At 44.3% G+C, this 16,119-nt stretch overlaps 1 protein-coding gene across 1 annotated transcript in view; it reads left to right on the top strand.

Annotated features, from left to right (window-relative positions):
- LOC136620469 (zinc finger protein 585A-like) overlaps positions 1–16,119 on the top strand; it is a 75,359-nt gene that overhangs the window by 17,097 nt on the left and 42,143 nt on the right. The window contains exon 5 of the mRNA XM_066595254.1: positions 3,894–4,042. Coding sequence (XP_066451351.1) covers positions 3,894–4,042 — 149 coding nt within the window. The remainder of the gene's footprint in view (positions 1–3,893; positions 4,043–16,119) is intronic.

The raw sequence follows: 16,119 nt of genomic DNA, 5'->3' as shown, positions 1-16,119 counted from the left end.
AAAGAATATACCCATTTCTCCCCCAGACACAGTACTTTCTCTCGTATTGACTTATGCCTAGTAGACAAAAATCTTCTCACAAAAATATCAAAGTCGGAAATAGGCATTGCCTCATGGTCCGACCATGCCCCGGTTGTGACATCCTTGGAACTTGGGGGAAACAGTCAAACAAACGGGTTATGGAGGAATAATACATATCTATTAAACCTACCTAAACAAAAAATAGAAATTCAAAAAGCCCTTGAGGAGTTCTTCACATTTAACGACACTCCAGACGTGGACCCCATGGTTTTGTGGAATGCACACAAAGCGTATATGCGTGGCATTCTAATAAAACTTGGTGCCAAATTCAAAAGAGACAAAACAAACAAAACGGTCGCACTACTGTCCCAGATAGCCACAAAAGAAAAGGAAATTCAACAACATCCCTCCCCCAAGGGGCTAAAAGATTTACGCATCCTGAGACTAGACCTGCGCAAAATACTATTGGGAGACTTTGATAGAGAGGTCAACGCCAACAGAGCCAACATATATTCATCCATAAACAAACCTTCTAAATGGATGGCCAACCTAACAAAAAGGAAAACCATAAAAGCCAATATTCCATATATATGGAACTCCAAAAAAAAGGAATATAAACTAACCAGCCCCAAACACATTACAGAAGCCTTTCGCACATACTATAATAATTTATACAACTTGAAGGACAACCTGCAGATCACTCAACCCAACAGTGTCACAATCGACAATTTTTTGAGAGGAGTCAATCTACCGTCCGCAGACGCGAACCAGGCATCTATCTTAGACCAACAATTTAACCCCACTGAATTGCTCTCAACAGTTTCCTCATTAAAAAAGCACAAAGTACCAGGCCCAGATGGCTACTCTTCAGAATACTATCAACTTTATTGGAACACACTATCTCCATATATTCAAAACACATTCAACACAGCAATGCAAAGGGGCAGTTTCCCTAAAGAAATGCTCCAGGCTACGATTATAGTCCTTCCCAAGCCGGGTAAAGAGCCAAACGATCCCGCCAATTTCCGTCCCATATCACTCCTTAATACGGACGTCAAAATTTACGCAAAAACATTAGCCAACAGATTACTAGATTTGCTCCCATCCCTGATCCACTCCGACCAACTGGGTTTTGTCAAAGGTAGACAGGCCTCAGATGGCACCAGAAGAACCCTAAACCTCATACATGCAATAGAATCCTCTCGCATGCCGTCAATCCTATTAACCTTAGATGCCGAAAAGGCTTTTGATAGGGTACACTGGGGTTTTGCCTTTGGGGCCCTAAAAAAATACGGCATGGGAGAGGATATAATAAGAGCGATACGTGCGTTGTACTCGTTCCCTTCTGCTAGGGTAATGGTAGACGGGACTCTATCAGAACCATTACTCATATCAAACGGGACTAGACAAGGTTGCCCATTATCACCTATCTTATATGTCCTCGCAATTGAACCACTAGCGGAAACAATTCGTCTATCCCCTGAAATTAGCGGTATCCCAATAAATTTAAGACAACACAAAATCGGTCTGTTCGCAGATGATGTCATTCTAACTATGTCTCGACCTCTGGAGTCCCTGAGAGCAGCTCAAAACATTTTAAACAATTTCAGTGAAGCTTCCCTCTATAGCATAAATGCAGACAAATCTCTTATCCTTGGTATTCATATATCGCAAGCCCTTAAAGTAGCCATTCAATCTGAATTCCCCTTTGGGTGGAGGAAAAATTCCATTCCCTACTTGGGGGTGGAGTTGACTTCTCCTCTTAGAGAGTTGGAAACTACAAATTTCCCGACGCTACTCGACTCTACACAGAAAGAGCTTGAACACCTGACAAAGCTAAACTTAACCTGGTATGGCAGGATTATGTCATACAAAATGAAGATCCTGCCAAAAATTTTATACTACTTAAGAGTCCTCCCGATCCCACTCTCAAATACATCCTTAATCAACTTACAGAACCAATTAAATAAATTTATATGGGGGGGTAAAAAACCATGCCTTGCTCTATCGATTCTCGCTGTACATCGTAGGAGAGGGGGAGCCGACATTCCCAACCTAAAAATGTACCACCGTGCAATTGTGTTAAATCAAATCAAGGGATGGCTGTCCGACGAGTGCCCCAAAGGTTGGCCTGGCATAGAGAGGGCCCTCTCAAGAAATATCCCAGGCAAATCCCTTTTGCTAGCAACATCTCTGTCCGGGGTTTCAGGTTCCTTAAACTTGGAACTAATAACTACGGGGATGTCTCCTCCCATGCATGCTTCACTTGAGGCATGGCATGAATTCACACAGAAACTAGCCACATGGGACACCCTTAGTAGGCCCTCACTGCCACTCAATGTTCTGCACCTCTTCTTGCCCAACCTTAATTTGAAGGAGTGGACAACTGGGGGCCTACAAACAATTGAAGATCTTAGATCCGCAAACAACATCAAAACATTCGAGGAGCTTAGCTCTTTATACCACCTATCACAAAAAGAATTCTTTCCTTATTGCAGAATTAGATCTTTCCTACAAACAACTCCCATATATAATATATATCTCCCAACTACAATTGCTCAAAAACTATCCTCAGGAGGAACACAAGGAAGCAAACCAGACACCAAATTCTTCTATGACATCCTAACAGATAACTCCTTTCTAAAAAAGAAGTCCCACATGTTAAACTGGGAAAAAGAACTAGGCGAAACAATATCTACCGTCTCTTGGGAAAGGGCCTACAAAACTTCAATGAAATCTTCTAAAGGGATGGGAATTCTGGAGTCTCAAACAAAAATATACCTAAGATGGTATTTCTCCCCTTCGCTACTAGAAAATAGATTTAAACTAGGTTCGGGCATGTGTTGGAGAGGTTGTGGCAGAAAAGGCACCCTTTCCCACATATTTTGGTCCTGTCCCTCACTCACTCAATTCTGGAGCGAAGTTCTGGGAGAGATATCTAAAATAATTAAATGTTATATTCCAAAAAAGACCAAGCTAATCCTTCTCCTGGTAGGGCTGGAGGAGTTCCCCCCTAACACAAGATACCTTCTCGCCCACTCTCTGATGACAGCAAAAACAATAATAGCTAGACACTGGAACAAATCCTCCCCCCCGGTTTTGGAAGAGTTTGTGGAACGGATGGCGGAACAACATATGTTTGAAGGATGGTTAGCTCGAAGAAACAATACCATGAGACACTTCGAAGTGACCTGGGAGAAGTGGAAACTACCTTAATAATATAATGTTAGAATATAGCCGTACGATGCCTTGTTAAAGTTAAAGTTAAACCCCCCCCCCCTTCCCCGTATTTTTTTTTCTTTCCTCCTTCATCCCCCCCCTCCCCCACTCTCCTCACCCCCTTTCATAAGAGAATAAAAAAAAAAAAAAAAACTGTATACAAGATTGATGGATAAAGCAAATGCAAATTCAAAAGTTCATGTCAGAGATTTATTGACCACTTTATGTTTACTGTTACTTAGTAAGATTGACTTTACAGTTATATACTTCCACAAGAATCCTTAATATGTCATTATTGATCATCAGTGTTTTGTATTTTGAAACTCTCAATAAAAATTTAATATGGTAAAAAAAAAAAAAGAACAATAGGGCTCTACCGCGCATAATACGTGGTAAAATAGAACATGCTGCGTTATTTTTTACACGTGTATTATACACAATAAAAAAATTGCTAGTGTGAGTGAATCAATGAAAATGAATGGACTTTAATTGACTTGATTCACCGCCTATTATGTGCGCATAATCCACGAGGAATTTACTCTTGCGTGAGCCTTAGCATCTCCTGTTTCTCATCATTAGCTCAATAAAGGGTATTTTTTTCCACATGGTATTTTTTTGTGGTTTTTACATTTGTTCATCTTCTTTCCATTCAGGCTCCGGCATCCTAGTATCGTCTGTTGGGATCTTCCATATGAGAGAGTTTTCTTCTATTAATTTGCCAAGAATGGATGGAAAGAGGAAGGAGATGGCAGAGAGACTATTACATCTCACCCTAGAGATCATCTATCAGCTTACTGGGGAGGTGAGAGATTCTGATGACGTCACATGACATCATCTATACGTGTGATGTAATGTCCTGACTGACTGATTCATCAACGCAGAGCCGAAACTACTGAAGTCAGAAACTTTAAATTTGGACAGACGCTTCTTTGTATAATGTAGAGATCCAATAAGAAAGGATTTTCTAAAATTCAACCCCTAAGAGCTCAGTCCCATTATTCATGCTTTAAAAAAGATTGCACAATATTGAACCAATGCTTTCCAATGGCAGCGGTCACATGGGCGAACTTTACATGCGCAAAAACGTCTGTGATGAAAATGATAGGACACCGTTTGTTAAAACGCGGCTAGCTGCGTTCTGCGTTTGCAAAGTATTTTTTCAAGAATGCAGAAATTGCCATTGCCTGCTATTCAGTTTTTTTGAGCATGCCGCACTGTACTTCCATCATCTGAACGAGTGCATAGGCTTCTATGCTGAAAGTGAAATCAATAGCAAGTGCTGACGATGTTGTCCTTATTGGGGCTACTTTGTAATTTCTGGGCAAATGGGTCGTGTGAATGGAGACATTTAAAGAACTTTAGCATTGTCCGCGCCCCTCCTGGCGAAGGCTCATAGACGTATGTGTTTTAGCGGTGTTTATTTTTTTTGTTTGTTGCCAAATCATATCTCATTTTGGTCAGCTGCTCTCAGATAAAACTAAAATAGTTCACCCATTTTTATGCCAAAACATAGAATATTACACTTGTTAATATACTTGTTTCGCCTGCTTGAATATTCTACATCGCCACCTGCATGTTGTAATCGTCTGTAAATATGTTGGACCTCGATTCATGTGCTTTCACACCTGCTAAGTACGCTCCCCTTAGCTAAAGCATATGTAAATCTTGCCGCTTCCATTCGCCCAAAGCTATGACCTTTGAATTTTTCACAACTGTTTTCGATTAATTAGGGGTGTATGTTTCCCGCCTCTATGCGTCCACTATAAAAGTTTCCTGGTTGAGTCGGTGAAGTACGGCTGACATTTATATAAAAAAAAAAATGTAAAAAAATGTGGAGGAAAATGATTTTTATCCGCGCTGTGGAGAGGCGGCCCGCATTGTGGGATACGCGCTGTAGCGCGTTTAAGAAAGACCGACAGAAGATTGTGCTGTGGGAGGATGTTGCCCAAGCAACATGTAGGATGCAATGGCGTTCTTTCAGCATCAGTGCCCGGAATGAAAAGAGTGAGTTGAATGTATTCTTTGCTTTTGCACCCTGCTCACACTATGTTATTGCTTTTTCCCAACCACGTTATGTTCCGATTTTTGCTCCCCCCGCCCCCAAATTGCTTATAAGTATCTGTTTAATGAGTCTGTGTTTTTCACCCTGTGTACGTGAACTATGGTTGCCGTGTATGTGCCTTTATGATATTTATGTTGTCTGACCTACTGGTCTGAAACACTTGCATGCCATCACTTCCCGACAATGGATTAGAGATCACTCCATCCACCTTCCACCTCCACACAGTCCCCATTCACGGCGTCGCCCGTGGATCTTTTAATGCCACATTGATTTATGTTTGTGGAGGCCCTGCATTGCCATCATTGCCATCCGGTTGGTCCATCATCTGGAAACAGAAGCTGGGTTTCGTGCCGTCCCAGAAATGTTATATGTTTATAAATAGATCTATATTTGAGCCATGTTGGCTCGTTATTTATACCTGCCAGTTTTGCACAAGTTTTTCCCATAAAAACAAAAAAACAAAAGAAAAACTATTTTGCCATGTTTTTATTACAATCTTTTAACAATCAACACAACAGGACCTTTTTTTGCCAAACACAGGCAAGTCTTTCATTCAGATGTCGCAGGTAAAATGCTTGTTGCAAATTACATTAGGTGAAGTACACATATTTGAGGGGGAGCATGTTGGACCTGGTGAACTACATTACTAGTTAAACTAAGAAAAATAACAAAAAAAATCAAATATGCTGAGTTTCACTGCTAGACACAAATTGTGCACCTTGTTTGGCTCTTTTTTTTATTTCCCGGAAAGGTACTATGGCTTTTAACATAGACATTCTTTTATGGTGGGTGAGTGCTTAGAGCCGCAAAGCTTTTTTGGCATGGAACTATAATGTACTCAGGTCAATACATGTAGTTCACATAGAAATAAAAACCTAGTTTAGAGGGGACATATTACGGTATACTACCCTTGATACGCCAGCCTGGGTGCCCTAGATCTCACCCACAACCCCTGTCCCTGCCTACTTGCCTCCACTCCTGGCTAACCCCAGGCGGGCAACTGGGCGGCAATCCCTACTATCACTAGGGACTGAAAAGGGGACGCTGGCGTATCTGGATGGAAAGGGTAGAATACTGACAGAAAAGGCTGATGTAAATAACCAACAAGAGCAATACTAAGCGGAACCGAGGCAGATAGAAAAACCTGGCGGATAATAGCAAAGTTTAGCAGACAAGATGACAGAAGCAGGAGACCAACCGAGGCAGACTAGCTAGCACACTGAGGGAAACCAATAACTGGCAGTGATTGCAAGTCTCTACCTGACCATTAAACAAAAGCTGAAGGGACAAAAGGTTTCAATAATGACTTATGAAAAACCCTGTGAACCCTCCATGTAGCTGGCAAATCAAGTTCATAAGCAAGCGGATTTACAAAGGGACCCACGTAACGAGGCACCAGTTTCAAAGACTGAAGCTTCAATTTGAGATTTCTAGAAGACAAATATACCTTCTGTCCCATCCTGTAAGGTTCAGATACTGAGAGACTCTTCTTACTACGCAACTGCATACGAGACCCCATTGCTTCCAGATTCTTCTGTACTTCTTTCCATACCCCCTGCAGTGCATCTGTGGCGACATCAGCTGCAGGACAGGCAGACTGAGCAAAAATAGCTGTAGGGAAGCGAGGATGCTGACCATATACGCACAGGAATGGAGATATTCCAGTGGAAGAACAAGTAATGTTGTTTAGCACAAACTCTGCCAACGGCAGGAATTCTGCCCACTGATGAACCTTTTCGCTAGCAAAGAACCGTAAATATTGAACTAAATCCTGGTTCTTCCGCTCAGTCTGACCATCAGTTTGCGGGTAGAATGCTGACGAGAAGGAAAGCGACGTTCCCAGATTTCTACAGAAGGCTCGCCAAAATTGCGCAGCAAACTGAACACCGCGATCAGATACAATGTTCTCGGAAACCCCATGTAGACAAATGATTTCTTTTACAAAAATCTTGGAAAGCACAGAAGGTAGCTTCTTTAACGCCACGAAATGTGCCATTTTTGAGAAACGGTCTACAACAACTAGGATAGTGGTGAACTTCTGAGACTCGGGTAGATCGGTAATAAAATCTACCGATAAATGCGACCACGGATGAGAAAGCATCGGTAACGGTTTCAGAGGCACCTCCGGACGACACCGACTTTTACTGCGTGCACAGACAGAGCATCCCTTAACAAAGTCGCGGATCTCCCGAGACATGTCTGGCCACCAATAGTGTCTAGAACAAAGATTCAGAGTCCCCTGAACCCCCGGATGGCCTCTTCGATGACTCTGAGATGCAAGGACTCTGGCACAAACCATCTGCCCTCCGGCGCCCCCAAGGGAGCGTCCTGCTGACAATTTTGTAGATGATGAACGAGATCAGATTCTACAGCTGCCACCACCACCCCAGGTGCCAAGATATTTTCAAATATATGTAACAACGAGGTTAAACCTGGCGAAAAACGCCAACCTGGCCTGACGAGCAGCGAGTCTCTTGGTATTGGCGAGATATACCAAGTTTTTATGATCAGTATACACGGTAATGGGATGCCTTACCGCCTCAAGATGGTGACGCCACTCTTCTAGAGACCACTTAATCACCAATAACTCACGATTACCCACGTCATAGTTGCGTTCCGCCGAACTGAACTTCCGCGAGAAGAACGCACATGGACTATACCCAGGTCTCCTGCTGAATTCCTGAGACAGTACAGCCCCCACCTCAGACGGATCGACCTCATTGAATAACGGTCGTCGCGCGTCAGGCTGTACTAGCATCGGGGCAGTAGTAAACGCCCTTTTGAGATGACTAAAAGCTTCTTGGGCCTCTGGCGACCATCTTACCAAGTCTGCACCCTTCTTGGTAAAATCGGTCAGGGGTTGAGCAATAACAGAATAATTTTTAATGAATCTACGGTAGAAATTTGCAAAGGCTAAAAACCGCTTGAGATCTTTTAGCTTATCTGGTCTGGCCCATTGGGAATTGCTGCCACTTTATCAGACTCCATTTGAATTTCTGTGAGTGAAATTACATAACTAAGGAAAGACACTTGTTTAGTACCAAAAATACATTTCTCCAACTTGACAAAAAGTTGGAACTCGCGCAAACGGGTCAGAACCAGCCTCAGGTGCCGCACATGTGAATCCCAGTCTTAGGAGTATGTCATCTAGAATGTCATTGAGATATATGACCAAAAATACCCCCAGAAAGTCATGGAAGACCGTGTTCATAAATCCCTGGAACCCAGCAGGGGCATTACAAAGCCTCCGCCCAGGGGCGGAGAGAGGGAGCAGCCAACTCTTAACAGAACATAATAAAAGGGAGCTTGTGCACGGCAGACGCACTCACAGGTGCACCACGCCGGCTAGGCACCTGTGCCCCCAGCAGCCAGACAACAAGCCGGGGGATGCGCCCCGACCTCTGGACCTCGCACACCGCCGCCCCGGGAGGACCAGCAATTTCTGCATGGTAACAGGACACAGTCCATTCATCTAATAGAAGGGCAGCATGTAGGGCACAATAGTCACTGTTAACACATGCTTACAACGGTGGTCCAGGCGACAATACTTGAGCTTCTACATATGCAAGGTGTTGTTAGTTTGGGCATTTTACTTAGAAATCAATGATTTGTCTTGGCATGGCAAGCATACATGTTTGAAAAAAGGTGGCCAATATCTGTGAAATGTTCCAACATCTGAAGACCTGATTTTGGTTAAACAACCAGTAAGCCAATGCAACACTGCGGTTAGACCTATGAAACTAAAATGCACATATTTGAAATCACTCCACCAACAACATTGCTATCAAACATATTTCTAAAATGTATATATACTCGTTTAGCGAATATTTGAAAAACACTATCGGTAGGAGAAAATTTTGTAAATGATCTATGAAAATCTTTCTATCAACCAACATAACTAGTGTGGCAACAGCACCAGATATGCCCATATACATGATTCTTTGGGAGGGTTCATATTGGCAACCCTAACAAACAGAATGAATTTGTAGCATTGCTATTTACCTGGACAATATTCACACGTCTTCTATAAAAGAGAGTGCTGCTGCATGTCTAGTCTGATGGCGCTCTTTAACCACACCAAAATACCTATAGAAAATGAAAAAATAAGGTTTGTGGTTATGGCCCACAACGGCACAAACATCTGCAAGCTGATTGTAATTTTGCTGGTTAAAAACCCTAATCACAGCCTGCTAAACTTGCAGTACATACACACAAATGGTGAGCTGATTTCTTGGGAGAATAGAGGTGACCACACATAGCACCAAAATGCGATGAGGGCCACAGTTGAAGTAAAACCTCACGTCTCAATTTTTAAAGGGGGTCCCTTGGATGATGCCAAAACGAGGAATTGGTTCACTACATTGGCCGCTTCTGCTCCTTGGCCAAAAAAACCCAAAATAGGCCCCAAGTGGAAGATCACACTCGCTATATCGAGCGGAAGGTGGCCAATTTAGTACAAGCTCGCAACCCACGTCAAGGGTCCTCGTTGTCTGCAAGTCCCTAACTACCAAAAAGTGCCAATAATGATCTAACTAATACAAAAAAGGTGGGCACAGCCAGCTTAAAAAAAAATTATACTATCTTGAGAAACCAGCTCTTCGGCCTTCTCACACATGGTCTAATTGCCATTGAAGCGCTCCCCTTGGAAAAGGAAGTACTCTGCGAAGAGTTCCCTGACTTGGAGAGCAGAGTGTGCTGGCCTACCATACTGTACAGGCTCTTCCAAAACTTCGCCCCCAAAAGCAGTGGGTAAAGCATCCACAGTATTCAAAACAGTATTATGTTGCCGGCAAAAATGATGTAAAACCGCACATGTGCTAATTATCGCAGATATGTTCTCAGGAGCCAGCTGAATGGCACCTAGTAACACTCGCCAACGATTAGCGAGAATCCCAAACGCACACTCAACATAACACCGGGCACATGTGAGGCAGTAATTAAACACCTGGCTCCTGCTGTCAATGTTCCTGCGAGCAAAAGGATGCATAATATAATTAGACAGGCTAAATGCCTCATCCGCCATGAAGACAAATGGGGCTTCTGTACCTGACGAGCCAGGAAGGCTCTGGGGCGCAGGCACAGAAAGCTGCTCGTCCCTAAGCCACCTACCCATTCTGAAAGCTCTGAAAATGCGAGCATTCCCAGCACTCCCAAAGGACCCACTATCAACCAGCAGGAATCAATAGTTGCTGTCAGCAACAGCAAGGAGGACCACCGAAAAGAACTGCCTATAGATGAAATACTGAGACCCAGAGTTAGGTGTTTTTTGGACATGAATATGGTTACCGTCCAGCACCCCAATGCAGTTTGTAAACTGTGCAGCGCCCATAAAACCCTCAGCGACGTCCATCCAATTTTGAAGAGAGGGCGGAGACATAACCAAAGGACGTCACAGGTCTCCCTGATGATTTCACCAATTCTAGAGCGACCAATCTAGAAAGCCAAATGCAACAAAGCAAAGGAATTCCCAGTAGCCAAAAATCTGTAGAAATGGGAGTAAAGAAGATATCTTAAAATAAAGGTACAAACCTTGCGGTGTGAACTGACACTATTAAACATGGGTCAGCATCATTAACAAACATATACATGCAAAACAACTATCCACTGATGAATGAAAGACATTGCACATTGGGCTACACGATTTACGCAAAATTTTTTGCCTGGCTGCTAATTTGGTGCACATACTTCACCGCCTCTAGTCAATTCAAAGGGCATGATTGCGGGAAAAAATTTGGCCCTACATGATGTGGTTTCCACCCCACCCCCCCCCCAAAAAAAAAATTAAAACAAAACTAAGCCTTTCACCTCCATTAACACAGGCTCCATTGGGGGAGGAAGGGTGGGGGCGGGGGCAGCACTGACAAAGGGTGTTCACAACAAAGTGGGGCTTATTATTAGGCATTAACGCCTGTAAAAAGGGAATCTTAACAGCTACAATTAGCCCTTTTAATTAATGAAAAACAAAACCATATGTGCCATGGCCATGGAGCCTGTGATGGTGCTTCAGGCATAGGTGTTAAGTTTGCTAATGTGCAGGCAAATCAAAGACGCACCTAATAACCAAACATGTCTAGTCAAAGATACAAAGCCTACGCAGGGAAGGGATCAAACATAATTACATACATGATGTTACCTAGAGACAGATGTTAACTTACCGCAGAATGACCGGGAGTCTTTCCTCAGCAGAGACACACTCATGCATGTTGGAATCTCTGTGGGTAATTTCGAAATGCACCACCTCCAGAAGTTCACAGAACATGACAAACAAAAAAAGGCGATGAACTTGTCGGGTAACACCTCAGGTCCGTGTATAGGGAATAAAACAGGCCAATATGTTTACGCTGTGACACCATCGAATGCACCCAGTACCTCCTAGTTCTCCTCCTCCTCCTCCTGACTGGCCTAGGACTATTGCTAGCACTAAGTCAGTCACTAGCAATGTAGCCAAACACATCCTCTGGCATGCAATATGAAAGCCTACATGCACGCAACATAAACCAGCCAAAGAAAATATCCCCTGACGACATGTCTGCAAGTCCTGTTGTTGCAGCCGTGCTGAGGCCTGCACCTTGTCTGCCGGCCAAACCAGGTTTTGGGTGTGCCCTTGCTTCTCTGGGAGCTGAGGGGTGTGGTAGCTGCAGGAAGAAGGTCAGTCAGCACCTGGTGCAGAGTAGCCTGGCTCCTATTTAAACAGGGCCAGCACTATCTCCTGTGCTGGTCAATCACTTCAGTTGCATTTTGGACAGCGACGGAGCAACACAGCTTGGCGGAAGCTCTCCATGCAAGCTAAGTTCTTTTCTGTTTTGTTTGGTTCTGACTCACTTGTACTTTATGCTAGGGCTCCCTGATAGGGACTGGTTAGTGGCCCAGGCACGCGTGCAGGCTCGCACTTGTCAAAGTGATCGGTCCGCCAAGTAGGCAGGGCCCCCTCCCGGGTTAGGGGACTATAGGGAGAGTATTCCCCATAGTGTTATGTTTCCTTTGCACGGTTGTGCCTTTGATTTATGTTATTGAGGTTGCACGTCTGTAGGACGCAACACCTGTAATGTCTTGGACATCCAGAATGAAGCAGAATAAAGCAGAAGCCTCATTACAGCCAATTTATAACACCTTGTAGTGGGCTGGACGATGAATAGCTACGCGAGGATCAAGTTCCGGATGCTCAAAGATTCAAATGCATTTTGCTGTGCATTGCAAATTTATGTAGCGGAAAGCTCTGCTAGGTGCGTTTTTTACAGCGTGACGCACTCTTCGGTCATGCAAATTCTTGAAAGCATGCGTTCTGTGCACAAAGATTTGCACGTTAAAACGCTCGTGTGACTGAGCCCTAGGGGGTGATAAGGAAGGGGGTCAAAGTTTGTATGGGAAAACTGCAATTATTCTTACCATTAATTCCTTTTCAAGGAGTCCATCATGACAGCACACATGGAGGTTGCCCCCTCTTGAGCTCAATGGGACAGGAAGAGGAGAGTTCTTAAGGTCACCTCCCACCACCATTCTCCAGTGGCTTCAAATTATCATAACAGATACGTGGCCCAGTTTTTTATTGATGCTAAAAAAAACTAACATACTGTTATGTTTACATGTACAATATGCAGCAATTTACAAATGTGGGTAAGTATGTGCTGTCATGAGGGACTCATGGAAAAGGAATTAAGAATAATTCCAGTTTTACCATACTATCCATCCTGACAGGACACATGGAGGCAATAGCAGATTATGACTGTAACCTTAGGGGGGAACCACTGCCTAGAGGACCTTCCGCCCAAAGGCCAGTTCTTTACCAGAATAGAGAGCCAAGTGATAATGCTTAGAAAATGTATGGACACTGGAACACATCGTTGCCCTACAAATCTGCTCTGTCGATGCTCCACTGTGTTCGGCCCATGCAGAAGCAAGAGCCCTAGTAGAGTGAGCTCTTATCCTCTCTGGGGCCAACAAATTTCTGGATTTATATGCGTCCTGTGTTATCATGAGCCTGGTCAGGGACCATGGGTGGCAGTGGCGCGGTTCGCCGCTGCGTTCTGGGATGGTGTTGCGCCCACGTTCAGGTTGGCAGGCTGTGGTGCCGTGCTCTGCTGTACGGGCGTGGAGTGTCTGCTATGAGTGGCGCACACTCTCTAACTCTGTGAGTTATAGTGGCTGGCTGGGAGCTCCAGTAAGCCGACTTGATTGGTCTCTGCTCAAGGGGCGGAGACTCCTGAATATAGTCTGGCAGCTGCTGATAAAAGTTGCCAGTTATTGGTTCAGTTCCCTGTGTTTCTGACTTCGGTCCTGCTCCAGTGCAAGTTACCTTGTCTCGATGCAGTTCTGCATGTGTTCTGTGGTTTTCCTGTTGTGTTTGTTTACTCTATCGGCCTAGCCTGTCGGTACTAGTAAGTTGTCATCTGCATAGGTACGGCGGTTCCTTCCTGTCCTGCCACTAGGCAGCGTAGGGTCAGTGTTGGTGGCCTGGACCTGTCCACCTTTTGGGGCTACCTCCAGGAGGGACATTGGCGTTGGTGAGGGTCAGAGAGTCCAGCGCCATCTGTCCCTGTGCGGACTACTAGTACTGTAACATAGTAACTGGCCAAAAAAATATTATGCAGCGTTTTTTTTAAGTGGAATTCAGATTCGTGACCTGGCCGGGATGGTTCAGGACCTGTCGGGGCGTGTCAGCCATCATGAGCAGCGGTTGGTTGTGCCCGCTGATCCAGTACCTGAGCCTATATGCCTATTAACCGAGGTGTTCTTGGACCGGAAAAAATTCTTTGCCTTCCGGGAGGCTTGTAAGTTTTTTCGCTTGCGGCCTCATTCCTCTGGGTCCAAGTCCCAACGGATGGGGATTGTTATGTCTCTGCTCAGAGAAGGGCCCCAGTCATGGGCCTATTTTTTTACCGGCTGATTACACGATCGTGCAGGTAATGCAGTCAGTAAGTTGTTGGCCCTACGCCAGTATTCAGGTAAATCTGCATGGAACAACTGTGCGCTCAAAGATTTGTTTTTGGTAGGCTTGTCTGACGCAGTAAAAGATCTATTACTGTCCCATCCGTCACCCTCTACTTTGAATCAGGCTATGGAATTGGCATTCAGAGCTGATTGTAGACTCAGGTCTAGAAGGTAAGCTAAGCTAGAGTACCGTCAAGAACAGGGTGCTAAGTCTCTGGCGACTTCTACAGCCTGTACCCCATTTTCAACCCCTGGAGCTGATGGTATGGAAGTTGACCGGTTGAGTCCTAAAGAACGAAGGCGGTTCCGGGTTTCAAACTAGCTCTGTTTCTACTGCGGCAAGGCTGGTCATCGTATTGCGTCCTGCCAGGAACGGCAGATACTGAAGCAGCAGGAAAACTTCAGCTCCTAGGTGACTGTCGGGAGGGTCATCTAGGAGGTCAGGTACTCCCTAAATTACTGGTGCCTTGTAGTGTGTCTTACAAGGCTTTTCATAGGGTGATTTATTGATTCTGGGTCAGCTGCGAACCTTATCCATTTGCATGATATGTATTAGAAAGGTTGCACACCCACTGCCTAGGTGTTTCCTCCTTTGGAAAGATTATGCATTGGCCTGAGATCTCTTTCAGATGGCTTGAACCGCTCCATCCAAGTGCGGTACACAGGTAAGTAGATACAGAAAAATGCTGCAGAAAAACAGTCATATGTCTACACAGTGTAGACGTCTGACTGTTTTTATGTAGCACTTTATTCAATAAAGGCTTGTGGACACTATCTCTGTGAAGACAGCATTTTTCTGCATCTACTTATCCATTTGCAATTTGCAAAACCACTGTTATCAAGTTTTACCACGTTAGGTTTGTCGATCCACTTTACCAGTATCGATGCAACCCCTCTGTCCTCAGGGGTAGTGCGCTTGAGGACACCAGAAATTCAGTTCATGGTGGGCGCATTACATTCGGAGGTTATTTCATTTCTGGTCATGGAGAAGATGTTCATGGATATCGTTCTGGGATTGCCGTGGCTAAAGACGCACAATCCTCAGTTCGATTGGACTACTCTGGAGCTAGTTCAGTGGGGAGGGTGCTGTAAGGCTCATCTAGTGCCTGTTACATTGTGCTCCACCGATACTATTAGTATTCCAGACTATTAATGGGATTTTCAAGATGTGTTCTTTAAGAAGCTTTCTTAGATATTATCCCCACACCGTGAATGGGATTTTAGGATTGACCTGGTCCTAGATAGTCCCATCCCTAAGTGGGCCATATTTAATCTGTCGGGTTGGGAGCATGAGGCTCTTAAATCCTATATTTCAGAGGCTTTAGCCAAGGAACATATCAGATCATCAGTCACCAGCTGGAGCAGGCCTATTTTTTGTTGAAAAGAAAGATGGGTCTTTGCGGCCTTGTGTTGACTATCAGGCTTTAAACAAAATCACCATAAAAAATCAGTGCTCGCTCCCTCTGATCCCTGATCTGTTGAATCAGGTGGTGGGAGCATGCTGGTTCTCTAAGCTTGACCTTCGGTGGGCATATGATGTTATACGTATTAAGTCTGGTGACGAGTGGAAGATTGCGTTCAACACCCCGTTGGGGCACTTGGAGTGTCTGGTTACGCTCTTCGGATTATGAAACACCCCTGTGGTTTTTCAGGGGTTTATAAACACGGTCTTCCACGATTATCTAGGGTTTTTTATGGTTGTCTATTTGGGCGACATTTTGGTGTACTGGTCGGATTGGGACACGCATGTCAGACATTTCCATTTAGTGTTAGAGCAGTTATGGGAGTACCAATTGTATGGTAATTGGAGAAGTGCTCATTTGGGGTCAAATGCGTGTCATTCTATGGGTATATTGTTACTCCAACTGATGTGTGTATGGAGTCAGACA

Source organism: Eleutherodactylus coqui, chromosome 3 (genome assembly GCF_035609145.1).
Source record: "Eleutherodactylus coqui strain aEleCoq1 chromosome 3, aEleCoq1.hap1, whole genome shotgun sequence".
Lineage (NCBI taxonomy): Eukaryota > Metazoa > Chordata > Amphibia > Anura > Eleutherodactylidae > Eleutherodactylus > Eleutherodactylus coqui.
Note: the sequence above shows the minus strand (reverse complement) of the source record. Positions and strands in the feature narration are given on the sequence as shown.